The sequence below is a fragment of the Hyperolius riggenbachi genome, chromosome 2 (genome assembly GCF_040937935.1).
Source record: "Hyperolius riggenbachi isolate aHypRig1 chromosome 2, aHypRig1.pri, whole genome shotgun sequence".
Lineage (NCBI taxonomy): Eukaryota > Metazoa > Chordata > Amphibia > Anura > Hyperoliidae > Hyperolius > Hyperolius riggenbachi.
This window is the reverse complement of record NC_090647.1, coordinates 540,228,914-540,251,969: the sequence shown is the minus strand read 5'-3', so window position 1 is coordinate 540,251,969 and position 23,056 is coordinate 540,228,914. Positions and strand designations below refer to the sequence as shown.

General features: G+C 45.7%; 1 protein-coding gene across 2 annotated transcripts in view; it reads right to left on the bottom strand.

Annotated features, from left to right (window-relative positions):
• The window catches only part of LOC137545086 (uncharacterized), a 77,945-nt gene that overhangs the window by 6,502 nt on the left and 48,387 nt on the right, over nucleotides 1-23,056 (bottom strand). Inside the window, exons 2-5 of one of the 2 annotated variants that reach the window (XM_068266195.1) lie at nucleotides 17,115-17,462; nucleotides 12,947-12,979; nucleotides 7,924-8,067; nucleotides 3,025-3,065 (exon numbers count right to left, since the gene is read on the bottom strand). In XM_068266195.1, coding sequence (XP_068122296.1) covers nucleotides 3,025-3,065; nucleotides 7,924-8,067; nucleotides 12,947-12,979; nucleotides 17,115-17,462 — 566 coding nt within the window. The remainder of the gene's footprint in view (nucleotides 1-3,024; nucleotides 3,066-7,923; nucleotides 8,068-12,946; nucleotides 12,980-17,114; nucleotides 17,463-23,056) is intronic. The other variant, XM_068266196.1, reaches the window with a different exon arrangement.

Genomic DNA, 23,056 nt, shown 5'->3' with positions numbered 1-23,056 from the left:
CAACTTCCACTCACCTGCTCCTAACACTAACCCTATCTATGCCTAATACCAACTTCTCCTCACCTGCTCCTAACACTAACCCTATCTATGCCTAATACCAACTTCCACTCACCTGCTCCTAACACTAACCCTATCTATGCCTAATACCAACTTCCACTCACCTGCTCCTAACACTAACCCTATCTATGCCTAATACCAACTTCTCCTCACCTGCTCCTAACACTAACCCTATCTATGCCTAATACCAACTTCTCCTCACCTGCTCCTAACACTAACCCTATATATGCCTAATACCAACTTCCACTCACCTGCTCCTAACACTAACCCTATATATGCCTAATACCAACTTCCCCTCACCTGCTCCTAACACTAACCCTATCTATGCCTAACACTAACTTCCCCTCACCTGCTCCTAACACTAACCCTATCTATGCCTAATGCCAACTTCCACTCACCTGCTCCTAACACTAACCCTATCTATGCCTAATACCAACTTCTCCTCACCTGCTCCTAACACTAACCCTATCTATGCCTAATACCAACTTCTCCTCACCTGCTCCTAACACTAACCCTATATATGCCTAATACCAACTTCCACTCACCTGCTCCTAACACTAACCCTATCTATGCCTAATACCAACTTCTCCTCACCTGCTCCTAACACTAACCTCTCCCCTATGTATGCCTAATACCAACTTCCACTCACCTGCTCCTAACACTAACCCTATCTATGCCTAACACTAACTTCCCCTCACCTGCTCCTAACACTAACCCTATCTATGCCTAATACCAACTTCTCCTCACCTGCTCCTAACACTAACCCTATATATGCCTAATACCAACTTCCACTCACTTGCTTCTAACACTAACCCTATCTATGCCTAATACCAACTTCTCCTCACCTGCTCCTAACACTAACCTCTCCCCTATGTATGCCTAACACTAACTTCCCCTCTTCTGCTCCTAACACTAACCCTATCTATGCCTAATACCAACTTCTCCTCACCTGCTCCTAACACTAACCCTATCTATGCCTAAAACCAACGTCCCCTCACCTCCTCCTAGTCCTAACACTAACCTCTCCCCTAACTATGCCTAATACTAAACCCGCTTACCTACATAAACCCCCTCCCCCACTAATTGTTCCCTGTAGCCAGGGGCGTAACTAGATAACTAGAAGGGAGGAGCCCCTGCGATTGCAAGGGGACCTAGAGCTTTGGGGGGGCCCAACTACTAACCTTCCCTTTCCCTGATACAGGGGAGTATACTTTAGTTTCTGTGTTTTTGTGGCTACACTCATTATTGGTGTGACGATCATGATGGCCACACTTGTTTTATGACGCTTGTGAGATGGGCCCTGAGGGGAGGCAAGGGAAGAGGTGTGAACATTGAGGGGCTCCATCAATGTTTCGCTGGGGCCCCATGAATTGTGGTTACGCCACTGCTTGTAGCGGTTGTAGCTGCTATTTTTAGTTGCACCTTTTGTTGTGGCTATTTGTGACATTTATCTTTGGTCTACATACAGTTTCTATCAGCCATTAGCTTTGTGTGTTTCCTGGCCGGCCGTGCCGGTGTGCTGCTGTTTGGTTGAGGCTGAGTGGTGGGATTTCCATCTCATGTGTCCATAATATTGTTATGTGATTTTACCCTGCCAAGTTTTTACATAGTAAAGTTCTAGTTCTTCTTTGATAAACTGGTTAGGATAAGTTATTGGGATGCTCCGCAGTCATTTTTTCCTTTCCTTTGTTGTATTCCACTATTTACCTGGAGCAGCTACTTGTATTGTTATTTTCCCCATCATCAACACACCAGCTATTCATAGCCTCTCTTTTCCCTGTAGTAGCCTCCAAACTTCCCCGGCTCCTCTGTCACTCAGATTTGCCTCTTTGATGACTGAGGCGTATAGTCTTTTGCACCAGAGAAGACTGGCCTACTTTGGCAAAGGTTTATTGAATTTAAAGAGGAACTCTAACCAAGGTTTGAACTTCATCTGAATTAGTAGCTAATACCCCCTTTCTCAAGAGAAATCTTTGCCTTTTCTCTAATAGGTTATCACGGGGGGTCTCAATGGCTGATATTGTGGGGAGACCCCTCCCATAGTGTGATGTCAGGACCTTGGCCCTGACAGTTTCTTGTCTGTGAGCTTTGTTGCATTGTGGGAAATAACAACTGTTTCCAGTTATAGATAATGGCAGTTGGTACAGTGCATTTTCTTTCATGTCTGTCAGTAGTAAAGATGATTATCTGCATATGATTGTGAATCAAACAATATGAACATATTACATGGCGAATATCAGTCATTTCTTGATCTCTTTTCTATTTTTTAACTTCTCACTTTGCAATGTATTGATTCTTCCCTCCTTTTCGCAGGAGGAAGGAAGAATGGTGGCACAGGATAACAGTTATTTAATGATTTATTTATTTTTTGGTGGGGGGGAGAAGGTACACCGCAGAATATGCATCTAAGTTTAGGGACTGCAAAGAATTACTGTAATCTGCACAGGGGGTACAGAAAGCTCTTGCCAAAAATACACCGTGCCAAATTGTCAAACTTGAAACTACCGGTAGAGGTGGGGTCTGTGTGAATGAGGTCGGGGGGGATGCAAACTCAGGGCAGGATTTCTGGAAAGGTCACCAAGGCCCGGGCCCTGGGCGGCAGCTGGTCAAGGGGCGGCTGAACATGTAAGAGGGATTGATGCATATGGAAGAAGAGGCTGCAAATGAAATACAAAGGTTGCAAATGAGAAGCAACATATGGAAATAGGGAATTGCAGCCCAAGGGATCTGTATAGAACTGAAGGGGGCTGCTGTATGTGCATGTCAGACGTGGAAGAGGAACAGGAGGGGGTTGCTGCACATGGAAAGGGAGCCAAAAGAAAGTTGGCCTAGGAGCAGAAAAAATATAAATCCAGCCTTCTACAAACTACTAAGCCAGCGTGCTGCAGATATTTATAATTGACCTTTCTAATTTCAGGTTAATAAAAAGAATAAATAGAATTAACAATAGATAAATATATACTGTACCTCGTCTGCTGGCTCTGGGTCTGATGAAGATCTGCGTTTTTCTGGGGGAGAAAAAAAGGGGAAAATGTGACAAAATGTTTTTATTTTGGACCTTCTCTAGTCTTTTACTTTTTCCTTCTGTTGCTTTTTCCTTTTGCTAGACTGGGAAAAAAATGAAAGCATCACCTGATCTGGAGGAGGGTTGTTACAGTGACATCATCACACTTGGCCTACTAAGGGCATGTCTGAGACCAGGTTTGAGATGGTTAACAGATGTATGCATAGAAAGGTCCCAGTGGACTGCTGTCAATCTATTAAAACGGAATTGTAAACTGCTAAAAAAAAATAAGAGTTTCACTTACCTGGGGCTTCTGCCAGCCCCCTGCAGCCGTCCTGTCGCCAGGCAGCCACTCACCGATGCTCTGGTTCCACGCCGCGGCTCACTTTCAGTTCACGCAGTTCGGGTGGCACAGAAGAAATGTTATCATACTGCACCTGTGCAGAGCGCTACAGGACACGTACTAGGATACGCGTGGCCGCAGCGCAATGTAAGTCAACTTACAAGTCGACCTCTATTACGGGGAAACAAGTGACCTGCTGTGGGGTAACCTAGGATTGGTCCAGGACTGCAAGGGCACAGGTCGGCTACAGGGGGCTGGCAGAAGGTCCAAAACTCCAAAAAAAAAGTGAAACTCTTATTTTTTTCAGCAGTTTACAGTTCCGTTTTAAGCATTAAGTGCACTATGCAATGCGTTTCACAGGCAATTCAAGTCTCTGGGTAGCAAAGAGCCAGGTTGAACTGCTTGCAAGACTTCTTCCACCTGTCTTACAGGCACTCCAAGCTGGCTGTTTGCTATCCAGAAACACTTTATTTGACCTGGTAAAGCAGAAATTACCCACAAAACGCATTAGAGTGTAGTGCACCTAATACTTTGTTTCTTTTTAACCACTATACAGATGACAATACATTGTTCAAGTGAAAAAAAACATACCTTTTCTTGTTTCACATTGTTTTTAATTATTTTATTACTTTTGGGAGTACATTCCTCCACCAGAATAGTAGAATAGTTCCCCCGCCTGCTTTTTGGAGTATGCTATAGAGAGATTGCTTTTATCTAACAACAATTCCCTTTTTTTGGCAGGAGAGAAAACAACCACATCACCAAAATCCCCAAAATCCCCAGGCACATTCATAGATTAGGGGGGCAGTGAAAGGGTGGACATGGCGGGCACAGCTGATTCCCTTAAAGCGGAATATAACCCTGCATTTCAACTTTGCTCTAAAACATTATTTACAGCATATTATATGCAACCAGCATTTTTTTTTACTAGACCAGCATTGGAAGGGTTACACACAGAGCTTTAAAGTTCCGTGGAGAGAAATGCAGACGCATCCGAACTTTAGATAGATACATTTAAGTAAACACAATGTAACATGTGAGGAATGTGACTGACTCACTCTCTCTCTGTGTCCAGGAGCTCCTGCACAGTCAGAGTGTAAGTCACATCCCACACTTGTTACATTGTGTTTACTTAAATGTATCTATCTAAACTTCGGATGCGTCTGCATTTCTCTCCACGGAACTTTAAAGCTCTCTGTGTAACCCTTCCAATGCTGGTCTAGTAAAAAAAAAAATACTGGTTGCATATAAAATGCTGTAAATAATGTGTTAGAGCAGGGGTCCCCAACCCCCGGTCCGCGACCCAATACCGGGCCGTGGGGCGTTTCGCACCGGGCCGTGGCAAATCCCCTGCCTCACAATGATTTTTTTGCTGGTGACTACCGTCCCGCCCCCTCCTTCATTAGCCGCGAGTGCACGCGGCTACATCTCCGCCTGCACGCATTAGAGCGCAGCCGCGGAAGCCGGAAGTCACGCCCAGCCCAGCCCATCCCATCTTTCTCGGCGTCAGCGTGTGTAGCCTATGCAGCTGCGCTTTTCCCGGGCAGTGTGAGGCAGCGAGACAGGGGGATAGCGTGCCGTGATAGCGTGGCCGTGGTGGACCGTATTCAAAATACATTCTCTTCTCGGTAAGGCGGCTGTCTATATACCAGGGTTTTTCCACCTTTGAATCTAGCCTCACTACCTGTTCCGATACTTCTGTGCTGCATAGGTCAGGCCTTAGGCCTGGGATTGTTACACATGCAATTTAACAAATATGCAGTGATCATAGTTATGTGCAGTTTTTGATCCACCTCTTGCTGGCTTGTTTGCGGGCTAACTATACTTGCTATACTAGGCTAACTATACTTGCTATACTGGGCTAACTATACTTGCTATACTCGGCTAACTATACTTGCTATACTGGGCTAACTATACTTGCTATACTGGGCTAACTATACTTGCTATACTGGGCTAACTATACTTGCTATACTGGGCTAACTATACTTGCTATACTGGGCTAACTATACTTGCTATTCTGGGCTAACTATACTTGCTATTCTGGGTTAACTATACTTGCTATACTGGGCTAACTATACTTGCTATACTGGGCTAACTATACTTGCTATACTGGAATAACTACTGGCTATACTGGGCTAACTATACTTGCTATACTGGGCTAACTATACTTGCTATACTGGGCTAACTATACTTGCTATACTGGGTTAACTATACTTGCTATACTAGGCTAACTGTACTTGCTATACTGGGCTGACTGTACTTGCTATACTGTGGTAACTGTACTAGCTATACTGGGGTAACTATACTTGCTATACTAGGCTAACTGTACTTGCTATACTGGGCTAACTGTACTTGCTATAGTGTGGTAACTGTACTTGCTATACTGGGGTAACTATACTTGCTATACTAGGCTAACTGTACTTGCTATACTGGGGTAGCTATACTTGCTATACTACGCTAACTGTACTTGCTATACTGGGGTAGCTATACTTGCTATACTAGGCTAACTGTACTTGCTATACTGGGGTAGCTATACTTGCTATACTAGGCTAACTGTACTTGCTATACTGGGGTAACTACTGGCTATACTGGGGTAGCTATACTTGCTATACTAGGCTAACTGTACTTGCTATACTGGGGTAACTATACTTGCTATACTGTGGTAACTGTACTAGCTATACTGGGGTAACTATACTTGCTATACTAGGCTAACTGTACTTGCTATAGTGTGGTAACTGTACTTGCTATACTGGGCTAACTGTACTGGCTATACTGTGGTAACTGTACTTGCTATACTGGGGTAACTATACTTGCTATACTAGGCTAACTGTACTTGCTATACTGGGGTAGCTATACTTGCTATACTAGGCTAACTGTACTTGCTATACTGGGGTAACTACTGGCTATACTGGGGTAGCTATACTTGCTATACTAGGCTAACTGCACTTGCTATAGTGTGGTAACTGTACTTGCTATACTGGGCTAACTGTACTTGCTATACTGTGGTAACTGTACTTGCTATACTGGGCTAACTGTACTTGCTATACTGTGGTAACTGTACTTGCTATACTGTGGTAACTGTACTTGCTATACTGGGGTAACTATACTTGCTATACTAGGCTAACTGTACTGGCTATACTGTGGTAACTGTACTTGCTATACTGGGGTAACTATACTTGCTATACTAGGCTAACTGTACTTGCTATACTGTGGAAACTGTACTTGCTATACTGTGGAATCTAAGAAAAAAGGGGGGGCTGCTGCCGCTAACACTAGCCACGCCCACTCACCCCTCCCACCCCCCCCCCCCACCCACCCCGCCCCCAGGGGGGCCCCGGAGAAAATTTTGGTCGGGATAGTGGGCCCCGGGCTCAAAAAGGTTGGGGACCCCTGTGTTAGAGCAAAGTTGAAATGCAGGGTTATATTCCGCTTTAAGATTTCATGCTGAAATCGGAAGGGAATCGGCCTGCATTATATGGGCAGCTTCGACAGAGTCAAATTTATCTCTAATCAAATTTAATTAGAGATAAATTTGTCTCTGTCAAATCTGCCCATCATCTCCTGATGTATGGGCACCTTAAAGAGTATTTTTCCCAATCACACCTTCATTTAAAGGCATACAATGCTTGTAACTTCACATATTAAAATTTAATAATAATGTTCGTGCCTTAAAGAGGAGCTGTCAGCCATACTACCTCAGAAAAAAACCCACATAAGTAGATAAATACTTGCTCTACTTGCATAACATATGTATTGCACTGTCCACGTTTTGATTTTAGTGATTTTTCTACAGTAAAAACAGAGAAAATCTGTCTTAGCAGTTCCCATTTTAAGTGTGGCTATTTTGAAGCCAATCCTGATGTAATTTTCTCCTTTACTCTCCTCTCCTTGATTTGCCCACCCTTCACTACAGAAAGTGCATTGTCTCCGCATGATAAATATTGGCCAATCAGAGAGGAACAGAGGAGTGGGAGGGGGAAAAAAGGAGGGAAAGAGACTTCAGCCAATCAGGCTGCATGAGTTAATAAGTCTGAGAGGAAATAGAGAAGCAAAATAGGAAAACCCAGCATGCCCTGCAACTTCCTTTTTTGTTGTACTAAATCTTGTTTGTACCAAGTAAGAGTCAGATAAACTGCGGAATGATCATTTATCAGCAAGAAAAGTAATAGTGATTTTAACGTTTGGATTGCCTGGTTAGCATCCTTATTACTTGTTTACCAGATTAAAAAAAAAATGATTTTTGAAGTTATGCCCGACAGCCCAGCTTTCTGCCAGTAGAGGATAGATATAAAAGGTCAATAGTTCATATCTTAAGCACTCTGAGACCCAGGGACAGACTGTTACATTCAGCTGAGACAAAACAATACATCTGCTTTTTTAAGTTTATAAACATAACATAAAGCTATGGGATATCTAAATGTCCTTTTTAGGAGTAGGAGGATAAATACAATCGTTTATCTCATCACTTTGTTTTCACTTTTCAGTCAGTATTGAAACATCAGCCACTTATTAGACTCACCTCTTCTTCGTCGATAACAAAAAACAGCAAGGGAGACGATGATAAGGATGACACAAAGTGCTGCTGCGGAGGCCATAATATAAAATAAAATATGGAACTGCTGTAACACCGGAGCAGGTGGTGCTGATGTAGCGCTTGTAGTATCTGGAGGGAAAAATGTGATAGCTGCCATTAGATATTACCAGAGCTGGTCACATTACTGCTAAGCAATGATATCTATTTTCCATGGCTAGGGCTGCTCAAATCCGGATCCGGGAGATACCCGGATAGTTGCTATCCGGATGACTCCCAGTAAACCTGTGGGTGTGTGTGTGTGTGGGGGGGGGGGGGCGGGGGGGGGCGGGGGTTAAGCTTACCTGTCTGACGTCTTCTTCGGTCCGTCCCTCAGCGCCTCCCACGATGCGGTCCAGCGCATCACGTGACTACAAACACTTCCTCCTTCAACCCGGAAGGAGGAAGTGTTTGTAGTCACGTGACCGCCATGTGGACTGCATCGTGGGAGGCGCCAGGGACGGACGAAGAAGACGTCAGACAGGTAAGCTTGACCCCCCGCCCCCCCCCCTGCACAGGTTTACTGGGAGATATCCGGATAGCAACTATCCAGGTATCTGCCGGATCCGGATTTGATCAGCCCTATCCATGGCACAGGTGTCCTCCATGCCATTTAATGTGACCCTCAACTGCTATAAATGTCCATCACTTTAAGCAGAGAACAACAGCACACTGCCCTCACATCCAGAGGAGTTGAAATATTGTTATTTTGACCCTGGATGTAGCAACAACCCACAGGACCCTCAGTGAAATTAACATGCGGCCCCCTCCTAAGATCCAAACCCTCTTGTATGCTTCAGGCTAGTGATATGGTCTGTTGATATGGAAGGGGGCGAAGGACCAACAGCGCGGAGCACAATGGAGAGGCAGGGTAAGTAGGAGAACAATTTGCTAAGCAAGGACAATATGCCAGGTGGATTGCTCACCAACACGCTGAGGAGGATCGGATGCCACTGTACACAAGTTAGATTTTTGACAGAGGTGGGCCTGACCTGAACCATATAGCATATGAGTACAAGGCTTAACAAATGCTTCAGATAGTGGGGTCAGTATTAGTGATGAAGCGAACCTCAAATTTTCAGGAACGCGATCGTGAATTTTTCCACAAAAGTTTGCGAACAGGCAAACCGGTGGGAACCACCATGGACTTCAATGGGCAGGTGAATTTTAAAACCTATAGGGACTGTTTCTGGCCACAAAAGTGATTAGAAAAGTTGTTTAAAGTGGCCTAACACCTGGACCATGGCATGCCGGAGGGGGATCCATGGAAAAAGTCCCACCAAAATTACGTAGTTGATGCAGAGTCGTGTTTTAAACTCTAAAGGGCAGAAATCACAGTACATTCCTAAATTTGTAGAATTAAGTTTTTCAAAACGTCCGGCATACGTACATGGGGATAAGGTGGTGTAAGGGTTAGGCCCTGTTCACACTGACAGACAAAACGCTGCGTTTAATGCACCGCAAAGAACCGCAAAGAGCTTTAGTAATAATGTCGGGTGAGCAAATCATTGTTTTTACTAGTTGACACCTCCAGGACATAAATAATAGTCCTCTCGGCGGTAATCTTTGTGTAGTGATGTGTAGTGGCCGCCTTGCTTGTGCACACATTCGCAGGAGTGCAGGGGATCGCAGTTTTCTAGCCCCTACATTCGGGCTGAGGTAGCTCAATGACAGTTAAGTGACCAAAAAAAACACTGATTCTGCACGGAGGCCTTATACAGGGAGCAGTAGTGGATACTAGATGCCAGTAGTGATGGTGAAGGATTATTGGGTTATGGTCGGTGCACTACTAAGACCAGCAGACCTGTCTCTCACAGCTAACATGTGCACTGGACACACAGAACTGCAATATAACAATAGCAAGAAAATGAAAAACAGCTTTTAGAAGGGCAATTGGGTGATGGTCGGTGCACTACTAGGACAAGCAGACTTGTCTCCAACAGCTAACACGTGCATGGACACACAGAACTGCAATATAACAATAGCAAGAAAAAGAAAAACAGCCCTTACAAGGGTGATTGATTTATCAAGTCGGTGCACTACTCGGACCAGCATACCTGTCTCCAACAGCTAATGGGTGCACTAGACACACAGAACTGCAATATAGCAATAGCAAGAAAAAGAAAAACAGCCCTTACAAGGGTGAACTACTGTAGCACTAAGCACTGACTGCACCTGTCTGCAACAGCTAAAGTGCACTGTGGGGACACCACTGTGTACTCCTGCCGACACAAACACCCATTATTCGCAGGGAACTGTCTGCCAGCGAACAGTTCAGGCCATCTCTAGTCAGTACATTGTGCAGAAAGACAGAGAGAATTCAAAGAATTCTTTAACCTCCCTGGCGGTTTATTTCCTGAATTCAGAATCTAAACGCGGTGCAATTTTTTAGCATGCTTTTAGACGCTAAAATCGGAGGAAAAAAATCACACCACAGAGAGGCAGCCCATCATTTACTCACCTTCCTGGAATCAAGCACTGCAATTCTCCCTCCGTCCTCCGGGTGGCGCTGTCACCCTATACTGAGATTGCGGTCTGTCATGACGACAGACAGCGATCACAAAAGGGGAATGCAAAGCCAGGGAGGAGAATGGCTGCTGGCGTCTGGATCCCTGGGGAGGTGAGTTAAAAAGTCACAGTGCGCTGCACTCTGCATAGAGCTCCTGGAGGCTACCACGAGTCAGGCTCGGGTGTTACCAGTCTTTGCTGCTTTTTCCACCCCAAGTCTGACTCGGGATAACCACCAGCGAGGTTAACCTAAAAGTAATTTATAGTGGTTGGATATTATATTGGTTAAAGGGTACCTGAGAAGGGGACTAAATGGGAGACTTGAGGGAGAAAAAAAAAGCCCCCTGGAGGCATCCTGTGCTCTTGACACCGGTCCACCAGTCACTTTGCATGCTTGGCCCTGAGCCATGCACACCCTGATCGCGCTCCCACTGCTGGGAGAGCTCTGTGCAAGCGCAGGTGTGATCTCCCTGTAACAGCATCAGGAATGCGGTGAAGGGGTGCGTAGCAGGCCAGCCTTGTGGGGGTCACTGCTGCTTGCTGGAGGGACTGGTGTTGTGGGCGCAAGATGTCTCCAGGAGGCTGCAAGAAGCCCCAAGTAAGTTAAACTGCCTATCTGAAACACAAAATTAAAAAAAAGTTAAGGGCAGAAATTACATCAAGATTTAGCCTCAAACTGTGGGCAAAAGACATGGTTCCCATCAGGAACGGAATTCTCTTAATTTACTATATAACATTCACTGAAATCAAAACATGGACAGTACAATACATGTTTTATGCAAGTAAATCAAGTATTTATCTACTTATATATTTATTTATTTTTTTCCTGGCATAGTATGGCTAATCCTCCTGCTTTAAGGTTTCCTTTAAGAAAAAAATATACATACCTGGAGCTCCTTCCAGCCCCCTCCAGGCTTATCCCTTTCACGCCATCCTCCTCCGCCTCCTTGTTCATCCGCAACTGGCCCTGGAAAATCCTCCAGTCAGGGCCAGTAAGCGCAGGCACAGTCCGGACCCGGGCCGGATTTGTACTTTTTACTGCCCAAGGCCCACTATCACCAGCTCCCACCAACAGACAGCATCCTAAACTCCCCCTCCCCCCCAACATGTAGGGAATAGATTGTAGGCTTCTCTGAGGACAGTTAGTGACATGATGGCAGGGATGAAATTGTAAGCTTCTTGGCGAGTGGCACATTTGGTGAGTGACAGGCAGCTCAGAGATCACTGTAAGTGCTTGATCGCTGCCCCTTCATCCCCCCAGTCCAATATTCAGCTGTTAGTAGCCACCCACCGCTATGTGCAAACTCTGTAGTAGGATGAATGTTCGGCAGACTAACTTCTACTACCACCCTGCTGCCCACAGCTCGCCCCTTGCTCTCCTGGTGCCCTAGGCCATGGCCTATGTGGCCTTGCCTGAAATCCAGCAATGGTTCGGACACGTGTGATCCCTTTATCATTCCCGGGAACGTTTTGCCGAGAGCGTTCTGTATCTCTGCAGTATTACTGTGCAGGGACAGAATGCTCCCAGCAACTGGTGTCAAGGACCGACCCGTGACTGAGTAAATTGGCGCGGGCCTTTGTGGCCTTCCAGAAATCCGGCCCTGCCCGGGGCAGGCAAGGGAAATCGTGTGAACATTGGCCCCATCAAAGTTTTGCTGAGGGGCCCTACAGGGGCGTTGCTAGGATCCTAAGAGATCCGGGGCACTTTTGGGCACTACAGATGGAAAATGGGTGTGACCACAAACCAGAATGTGGGTGTTTCCATGGGTGGAGCCAAATTTACATGAACTTAACGGCAGTGTAAGTAGGCCTGCCCAGCAAAATGTAGGATGAAGCCCCCTCTCTCCATTAATACAAGAAATGAAAATGCAGCACATCACATAAATAGGAAATGTCACTTAAACATAACCCGGCAGAGTTACCTGGCTTCTGTGCTGGCTGGTCTGGCTTTCTGCTGGGTGGGCTGGCCTGTCGCCAGGTTATCTAGCAGTTCCCCCATTCCCTGACCTTCTAGTGGACCCACTCCCATGCTCCCATGGGTATTCCATTCAGGTACCACAACTCCCAGCATGCCCCCATAGCAGAACCACAGTATCCTGCATGCCCCCATAAAGGCATCACAGTGCCCAGCATGTAACCACAACACCCAATATGCCCACATGGAGGCACCAAAGCACCCAGCATACCCCCGATTGATGCACCACAGCTCCCAGCATGCCCGCCATTGAGGCGCGCCACTGACTCTGCCTGGGGGACATCAGGGGCCCCCCAGAATAGATCCGGGGCACGTGCCACTGATCTTTGGGGCTAGCAACGCCCCTGGGGTCCTATGATTTGAGGTTACACCCCTGATACTCAGTAAAATGTTTATCTGTACAGAAAGTAAACTGATCACATGGACATGACACTGACTGATCTGACAGGAATAAGAGGAGAAACAGTGCAGGAAATAGTTGTAACTTACTGTATTCCATTGGTGTACTTTGAGTTTTATTTTCTGTAAAAGAAAAAAAAATAATTCAAGTTTAAAATGATGAATCCAGTGATTTCATGAAAAATAAAAAGATAACCTGCTGTGCTGATATTGCTATGATTTATTGACTGAATTATTCTTCTATTATCAGGGGCGGAATCACCAGGCCCCCTGCAGAAATTCTGAGCGCATTCCACCGCAGATGTTCCTCGCTCTAGTGTCTGATGCTACTTCCTGTTTATACAGGAAGTAGCATCAGATACTAGAGTGAGGAACGTCCGTGGTGGAAGGCAAGGAAGGTATGTTTATCTGCTGCTGCCCGCCGCCTGCACAGACACTAATTTATGCTGCAGGAGGAGCGCAGAAGGGAGAGCCCGAGGTGAGGGAGGGGGGACCTTCACCCCTCCCCACCAATGTGTGGCCATGCTTTCCTCTCATGTTGCGACCCATCCTGGGTGGGGATGTAAAGGGGACTCCCAGATGCCACCATAACCCCCGCCCCCAGAGTGTCGTTGAACCTGTTGCAACGTAGGTGGGGAAGAGCCCCTTGTCCATGGATTGGACAAGGACTCTGTTTTAGAGGTGGAGTCTTGGCCACCCCTCTCTCTCAGAACCACCCGCATACCATAGACCATGCAGGCTGGTATAGCTCTGAGTGTGAAGCCCCAGGCAGCCAGAGCTCCGCATTCTGGCTATCCCAGCCTGAATGCAGGTCAAGGGGTTAAAGAGGCTTGGGACCCTCTGAACATATATTTAAAAAAAAATTATATGCATGTTAATACATTATCTGTCATTTTACCGCATGTACTTTGCTACTTTTTCCTGTAACTTTAACATCAATTTTCTTTATTCTTTTTGAACCATGCAAATTTGGTGTTTCTAACGTGTTTGTAGGCTGTGCTATTAACCATTAACCACTAAAGTCAGCGGCCATTAAAACATTTCCCACACTCAGAACAAGAACTTTAAAATCAATTTTCTCCAAAATTATAAAGTCTTTTTGAAAAAAACATGTTTTCTTCTTGTACCCACTGTCCTCTTCCACATACTGTGCAAATTTGGTGTTTCTAGCACATATGGGGGCTTTGCTATTAACCACTAAATTCAGTGGCCAGCGACTGACTGTAATGTAAAAAATGTGAATGAAAAGTTCACTAGAAACTGTCCCTGGCGAAGTGAAGATGTATGATCATGTGATTTTACAGAGACCCAGCAATTCAAGTCCGAGTTAGTCCATGGGAAGGGTGACATAGCTGGGGTTGCAAGATCAAGAAGGGCACACTGGGGGGTGGGGAGACCCTGCCAAAGGCTTACAATCTAATCTTACAATCTAAATATGTCAGTGGACTATTTGAGAGTACCTACATTTGCTGTGTTTACAAAGCAGTTATAGGTTTCACTCAGGTCAAGGAGTGAGGGGGGCAATGTTTCTTTTTAAAGTGAACCTGAAGGAAAAAAGTGCCCTTAGGGGGTACTTATCTGGGGAGGAGGAAGGCTCTGGGTCCTAAATAGGCTTCCCCCATCTTCCTCAGCAGAAGCAATCCAGCTCTGGCTACCCCAAAAGTCCACTTGTCGGCACACAGGTGCACTAGCGGCTTTCAGCTCAGGCACCGACGGAAATAGCTGAGCTCAGTCAGGTCTGCTCTACTGTGCAGGCGCCAGTAGGGATGGTCAGAAAATGTCCATGGAATACCAACTTCCAAGTTTCCATTCGGAAATGGGCTTGCCACAGCAGTATTCAGAAATCTGTCTAGGAAATCGGTATTCTGCGGAAACACCGCATTACAGCAACTTTGACATTTTAGCCCAATCACAGAGCTTGTTGCATTGGACCAATCACAGATTGAAAAATGTTTCCATGGAAATCAGAATACTGCAGAAATTTTAGGCCGATCATTGGTCTAAAATTTCCATGGCATTACGATTTCCATTGTAAACTACGGTATTGTTTAATTGGTTCAATACCACTTCTGAATTTTGAGTGTTGTGATTGGCCTAAATCTGAAATTTTAGTAGTAGTATCAGTTGCACTCAGTACTTAGTAGTATTGCACCAATCAGAGAAGTCAGAGGTTTACCTCGGAATATAGAAAACGTTTGCGGCCTGTGATTGGTCCAATGCATTTTGCCAATCAGAGAATTCAGTAGTACATCAAGGATGTCCAAATAAGAGCGAACGTAAATATAACGTAAAATATAACACATTTCACAAAAACGACATAATTTTATTAACAAAAATGATAAAAAAAAATTCCACAGTAATCGGTGATGGAAATTTGGATTTCCATGGTAATCTGTGGAATCTGTAATCGAAATTTACAATTATGATTGTCACGGAATCACAAACCGGCATTTCCAACCATACCTAGCTGCCAATAGAGTTGGGCCGAACGGTTCGCCGGCGAACGTGGTTCGCGCGAACTTAGGTGGTTCGCGTGCGGGTGTCGCACGCGAGCGTTTTGCGGCAAAAGTTCGCAAAAAATCGGTTCGCCCCATAATGCACCTGAGGGTCAACTTTGACCCTCTACATCACAGTCAGCAGGCCCAGTGTAGCCAATTAGGCTACACTAGCCCCTGGAGCCCCACCCCCCCTTATATAAGGCAGGCAGCGGCGGCCGTTATGGCCACTCGTGTGCCTGCATTAGTGAGAGTAGGGCGAGCTGCTGCAGTCTCTCATAGGGAAAGATTAGTTAGGCTTAACTTCTTCCTGGCTGCATACCTGTTCTGTTCAGTGAGCCCTCAGCCCACTGCATACCTGTACTGTGATCCTGCCACTGCATACCTGTTCAGTGATCCTGCCACTGCATACCTGTTCATTGATCCTGCCACTGCATACCTGTTCAGTGATCCTGCCAGTGCATACCTGTTCATTGATCCTGCCACTGCATACCTGTTCAGTGATCCTGCCAGTGCATACCTGTTCATTGATCCTGCCACTGCATACCTGTTCAGTGATCCTGCCAGTGCATACCTGTTCATTGATCCTGCCACTGCATACCTGTTCAGTGATCCTGCCAGTGCATACCTGTTCATTGATCCTGCCACTGCATACCTGTTCAGTGATCCTGCCAGTGCATACCTGTTCATTGATCCTGCCACTGCATACCTGTTCATTGATCCTGCCACTGCATACCTGTTCATTGATCCTGCCACTGCATACCTGTTCAGTGATCCTGCCAGTGCATACCTGTTCATTGATCCTGCCACTGCATACCTGTTCAGTGATCCTGCCACTGCGTACCTGTTCAGTGATCCTGCCACTGCATACCTGTTCATTGATCCTGCCACTGCATACCTGTTCAGTGAACCCGCCACTGCATACCTGTTCTGTTCAGTGAACAGTTTGGTGTGTCAGTGTGAAGCAGTACCTTAATTACACTACCTGATTGATGTATACACATGCAAGATGTTTTAAAGCACTTTAGGCCTGTCATTTAGCATTCAATGTGATTTCTGCCCTTAAAACGCTGCTTTGCGTCAAATCCAGATTTTTCCCGGGGACTTTTGGCATCTATCCCACTCCGCCATGCCCCCCTCCAGGTGTTAGACCCCTTGAAACATCTTTTCCATCATTTTTGTGGCCAGCATAATTTTTTTTTTTTTCAAAGTTCGCATCCCCATTGAAGTCTATTGCGGTTCGCGAACTTTAACGCGAACCGAAGCTTCCGCGAAAGTTCGCGAACCCGGTTCGCGAACCTAAAATCGGAGGTTCGGCCCAACTCTAGCTGCCAACACTGGATCGGGGCAGCTGAGGAGGACAGTGGAAGCCACATTAGGATCCAGAGGCTTCCCCCTCCCAAAGTAAGTATCTTTTTTTTATTTTTTTAACTTGCAGGTTTCCTTTGAAAATGCATATTTACCAAGTCCAGGTATTGCCAAGTCAATGGGCTTGATTCACTAAAGCGTGCTAACAGTTGGCACGCTGGTGAAAAGCCCATTATCACGCCTAAACTCAGTTAGGCATGATAAAATAAACTTGCGCGCAATCTCGCAGCGCCATTAAACCCTATGCGACTTTCCGCGCGTGCAAAACTTTGTGTGCAAGTTTATTCCTCAAAACGGTGCTAACCTACTTAGTGCAATGGTTATCACGCCCAAAAGTCTTTAGGCGTGCTTTGTGAATCAAGCCCAATTTGTTTATTTTAGACAGTGACACTTACCACCACCAGCTATGGTAACTTCTATTGAAGTCCCCTTCACAACCTGTCCATATGTAAAGGATGCTGAGCATTGATAATATCCAGTGTCATTTATCTTTGCAGAGTGAAGTTTTAGAACATGGACTGCTTTATGTTTCTCCTGTTGTTCCCACTCGGAGGATATCCGATGATCTGTCTTCTCAAGGTCACAAAGGTCACTCTGTCCTTCTATTTTACACCAGGTCACATTAGGCAATTCTCCGGAACAGAAACCCACTGGACACCTCAGAGTCAGTGTTTGGCCTTTACTTTGCTCAACCTTTGTGTTTCTTGGAAGGTTTATTGTTGAGGTACAGGATGACTGACTGCCTGTGTAGAAGAAAATACAACCATTTGTTATCTAACAGTAGAACTGAGCAGCAGCATTTTGAGGAATCATTTTGTAGCTTTTCTTCATTTTTGTATCTATCGGTATTATTTATCATAATAAGATTGTACATATTCATTTTTGGAAGATGGGATATTTTTTATCTGTCTAGCAGTTTTGTGGTAGCTACTTGTCCTTCAAAACCCCTATCTAATCAGCAAGAGGAAGCTGGAGATTCCAGCCCCTTGGTATAAAATGCATCGTCTTAAGGGAACGTTAATGCTGAAATAATGTAGGGATAGGGCAGGGGTAGTCAACTTGGTAAGTCAATGGAAAAACAGTTGAGGATAGCATACATTAAAATGTGTTTGCTCAATGCTTGCTTTTGTTTCAGAGAAATGTTATCTGTGTAAAAATAGCAAGTCCCCCAGCACAGAGTAAGGGCCGGTTCACACAGACGGCAGGCGGCGTCTACCGCCAAGCGTTCGGGACCCATCGGCTAACCGCTCCCATTCAAGTGAATGGGAGCGTTTAGCATTGCGCGGTTTCCGTCGATTACCGTCGATAGCATAAGCGCGGCGTTTCAATCCCGATTTAACGCATCGTTTCGGCCGTCCCTAGAAGCCGCATGCGACGTCCAGGGACGGCTAGCCGACGCGGCTTCATGTCCCCCTGCGGGGAGGAGAAACGCCGATCGCGACGATCTCAGTACTGCCGCCAGCGAACAGGACGTCACAGGACGACACGACTTCCTGGCCGCCCCAACTCGGCCAGCCGTCCGTGTGAACCGGCCCTAAAGCAGTGCATGGGTATCTTATATCTGGTCCATGCAAACAAACTTTTTAGTGAGTAAAATTATATTTCCTCTGCTTATACACACTGAACCCTATCTACTGTGTTTGTCTTAATTAGTGCAATCAGTGAACAAAGGAAAACCTAGGAAGCTTATTTAACTGATAGAGCAAAGTGAAACACAGTCTATTAAATCTTTTAGTAGCGTTTTTTTTTCAATTTTTTTGCAACTATAAGTTCTAATGAGGTGCCTGGGGGGTCACATATTGGCCTCAATTCACTAAGCAGTTTAGACTAGTCTACAGATGGTATTCAGTCTACTGATGGTTTGGTGTAATGTTTTAGTACCTGTTTTCAGACCTGTTCTAATATTCAGTAATTACATGATTCACAAAGACCAAACAAGGAGTAACCATGCCCACTTTTTCTGACAGAGATTAGACCAGCTGATTTCTGTCGGTAAAGTAATTCTGTGAGGTATTTTAGATGTGAGGATGGAACCTTTTCAATTAATTATACAGGAGTTTAATTGTATCCAGAGGAGAGCTCATCAGAGGAGAAGGATGTCAGTCATAGCTACTCGTTTGTGAATTGCATCTTTTGATCATTTCTCCTGCTTTACTAACCTAATTACCGAATGTTTAGACCAGGTCTAAAAACAGGTCTAATTTATTTGGTAATAGTGAATTCCCCTTTGATGCAACTGACCAAACCATCAGTAGACTAAAAACCATCAGTAGACTAGTCTAAACTGCTTAGTGAATTGAGGCCATTGCTGAAGTAGTGAAAAAGGCACAGACGAGGCTATATTTTTTAAGGGTGCTTAGGAAGAATAATATTCCTGAGAAATTTTTGCTCAGATGTAAATAAATGCTGATAATTTTTTTTCCCACAATAATGCCTCTTGTACATTGTCTTATCTTTTGGGAGACACCTGTGTCATTTCCCGTCAAAAAGTTACTTGCTGGTTGAATAAAAGTATCTTTAAGTCAAAATGTGCCAGGGGTATGAATAATTATGGGCAGCACTGTACGTGGCCATGTTGATAAGGGGTGTGTGCAATGCAATGTATGTAGCAATGGAATGTTATGTTGTTTTGCTGGAAAATTGCACTTTAGAATTTTGTTGTACAATTTTGGTTGTTACAATGACAATGAAAAATTCTATTATATCTTATTCTATTCTAATCTGCTGGGGCAAAGGGGAAATTTTAGTTTCAATGTATTAATGTGGGAAGTGCAATACAATAGCATTGAACATGTTCCACTTCCAACTATCATACATGGGCCCAGTGGCGTAGCTAGGGCCTTTGGCCCGGGCCACCGGCCTGGAACCTGTTGCCATGGTGCCCCGGATCTAGGGAGTGGCAGGAGGGGGCACTGGGCGGAGCAGCGGGGGGGGGGGGGGAGCTGGCAGTTAAAAACTCACCTGTCTTCAGATCGCTGCAGGCACAGCTTCCATGTAGAGATGTGGCGAACTGTTCACCCGGCGAACATCTCTGGGGCTCTTACTACTTCCGGGTCGCACTGACCCGGAGTAGTACGCCTGCTCTGCCTGGCGGAGCGCGGCCTAGATCGCGCTCCTGTTGCCGGGTACTCTCTGCGCATGAGCGTGACATCGTTCATGACGTCACGCACATGCGCAGAAAGTGCCCGGCAACAGGAGCGCGAAACCTACCTATCTAACCTACACTGGGGGAAGCTGTCTATATAATCTATACTGGGGGAAGCTGCCTATCTAACCTATACTGGGGGAACCTACCTATCTAACCTACACTCAGAGCCGGGACAAGGTCCTCCAGCACCCAAGGCTGAGACACCAAAGTGCGCCCCTCCATCCCTGCCACCCCAGCCATCACACACTGATTGCTATTAGACTAAGAGGCGCCACAGGGCCCACAACCTCCCCAACACCTTAATATCTAGTAATCTGGCTTGCAGTCACTGCCATGTATCCCCTTTTCTTATTTCTTTCTGCTTCAAACACAATTAGGAATGACAGCTGAATGAATTCTGCGCCCCCTCCTACACTGCGCCCTGAGGCTGGAGCCTCTCCAGCCTATGCCTCGGCCCAGCCCTGCCTACACTAGGGGGAAGATGCCTATATAATCTATACTGGGGGAAGCTGCCTATCTAACCTACACTGGGGAAGCTGTCTATATAATCTATACTGGGGGAAGCTGCCTATATAATCTATACTGGGGGAAGCTGCCTATCTAACCTACACTGGGGACGCTGCCTATATAATCTATACTGGGGGAAGCTGCCTATCTAACCTACACTGGGGAAGATGCCTATATAATCTATACTGGGGGAAGCTGCCTATCTAACCTACACTGGGGAAGCTGCCTATATAATCTATACTGAGGGAAGCTGCCTATCTAACCTACACTGGGGACACTGCCTATATAATCTATACTGGGGGAAGCTGCCTATCTAACCTACACTGGGGAAGCTGCCTATATAATCTATACTGGGGAAGCTGCCTATTATTATTATTTTTTATTTATATAGCGCCAACATCTTCCGTAGCGCTGTACATAGTACAAACAAATAATGGGGAACAAATATACATAAGAAATACAATACACTGTACAGTCATGACATTGAATAGAGTAAATACAGATACATACATAGTTGATATGTAGTTGGTACATATACATATGTTAAAATTACAGCAGTATGGGAAACACTAGGAGGAGGTCCCTGCCCTTGCGAGCTTACAATGTAGAGGGTAGTGGGGAGGAAACAAAGGGGAAGGAAACACAAGGATTAGTGGGTGAGCCAGTGTGCCTTCAGTGCTGCCTATAGCAAATTATAGGCTTGTCTGAACAGGTGTGTTTTCAGAGTACGTTTGAAGGTTTCCAGACTCGTGGCATGACGAACCGGCTGAGGGAGAGAGTTCCAAAGGAGAGGGACCGCCCGTGAGAAGTCTTGGATGCGAGAGTGAGAGGAGGTGACTAGGCTGGAGGACAAAAGGGTCTCCTGTGAGGAACGGAGGGTCAGAGCGGGGAGGTATCTGGAGATTAAAGAGGAAATGTATGGAGGCGATAGCTTGTGTAGAGCTTTGTATGCAAGTGTGAGAAGTTTAAACTGGATCCTTTGGGCAACTGGTAACCAATGGAGGGATTGGCAGAGAGGGGCTGCCTCAGAGGATCTAGAAGAGAGGTGGATGAGACGGGCCGCAGAGTTTAGTAGGGATTGGAGAGGTGCCAGTCTGCTTTTTGGTAGACCACAGAGTAGGGTGTTGCAGTAGTCAAGACGGGAGATGATTAGGGCATGCACAAGCATTTTAGTTGCTTCTTGTGAAAGGAAGGGACGGATTCTGGAAATGTTTTTGAGATGGAAGTAGCAGGAGGTAGTTAAAGTGTTAATATGTGGTTTAAAGGAGAGCTCAGAGTCCAGAGTTACCCCTAGGCAACGAGCTTTGGGGGTTGATGCTATTGGGGTGTTCTCTACATTGATTGTGACAATGGGAGGTGGAACAGAGAGCGAAGGTGGAAATATTACAATCTCCGTTTTGCTCATATTGAGTTTAAGGAAGCGGGATGACATAAATGTAGATACAGCGGATAGACATTTGGTGACTTTTGATAGTAGTGTGGAGAGGTCTGGGGCAGAACAATAAATTTGGGTGTCATCAGCATAGAGGTGGTATTGAAACCCAAAAGAGCTTATTATCTGTCCCAGGCCATGGGTGTAAATGGAAAAGAGGAGGGGTCCGAGGACGGACCCTTGTGGTACTCCCACAGACAGTGGGCGTGGAGAGGAGTTGGTATTGGCATAGGAGACCATGAAAGAACGTCCAGACAGGTAAGAGTTGAGCCAGGAGTGTGCTAAGCCCTTGATTCCCAGTGTTGAGAGGGTCTGGAGAAGCAGGGTATGATCAACAGTGTCGAAGGCAGAGGACAGATCTAGGAGTATTAGTACCGAAAATCTGCCTTTGGCTTTAGCAACTAGGAGGTCATTGGCAACCTTAGTGAGAACGGTTTCCGTAGAGTGTTGAGGGCGGAAGCCAGACTGGAAGGGGTCCAACAGGGAATTAGCAGAGAGAAAGTTAGACAACTCTGAGTAAATGTGGCGTTCCAGCAGTTTGGAGGCAAAGGGAAGGAGAGAGACTGGGCGGTAATTAGAAAGGGCAGTAGAGTCTAAAGAGGGTTTTTTGATTAGTGGCGTTATGATAGCTTGTTTAAATGAAGAAGGGAAAATGCCAGTTGTGATGGAAAGGTTAAACAGTGTTGTTAAAGCAGGAATGAGGGGGGAGGAGAGCTGGGGGATAACATGAGAGGGAATAGGGTCTGAGGCGCATGTAGTAAGATGAGCTTTAGAGATTAGTGAAGAAAGATGCTGTTCAGTTAAGGCAGAGAAGGTTTTTAGCAGGGAGGGGGTTTGAGTGGGTGAGTGGTTATGTGGAGAGGGATAGTTAATAGTAGGGTTAGCTGCCGGGCAGAGAGGAAAAAGGAAGAGGTGATTGGACCGGTGAAGAGGGTTGCTTTTGAAAGCTGTTCTGTAGCGTTTCAATTTTGCTCACAAAATATGCTGCAAAGTCCTCTGCAGACAAGCTTGTGGTTGTAGGGGGAGGCGGGGGGTGGAGAAGAGAGTTGAAGGTGTTAAAAAGTTGTTTAGGGTTATGGGATTGTGAAGAAATAAGTATAGAGAAGTATGACTGCTTTGCAAGTGAGAGAGCGTCCCTGAGCTGGAGCAGCGTGTTTTTATAGTGGGCAAAGTCATCTGCGTTGGAGCTTTTCCTCCACTGCCGTTCTGCTGCCCTGGACTGTCTTTTCAGTTGTTTGATGGGTTCAGTC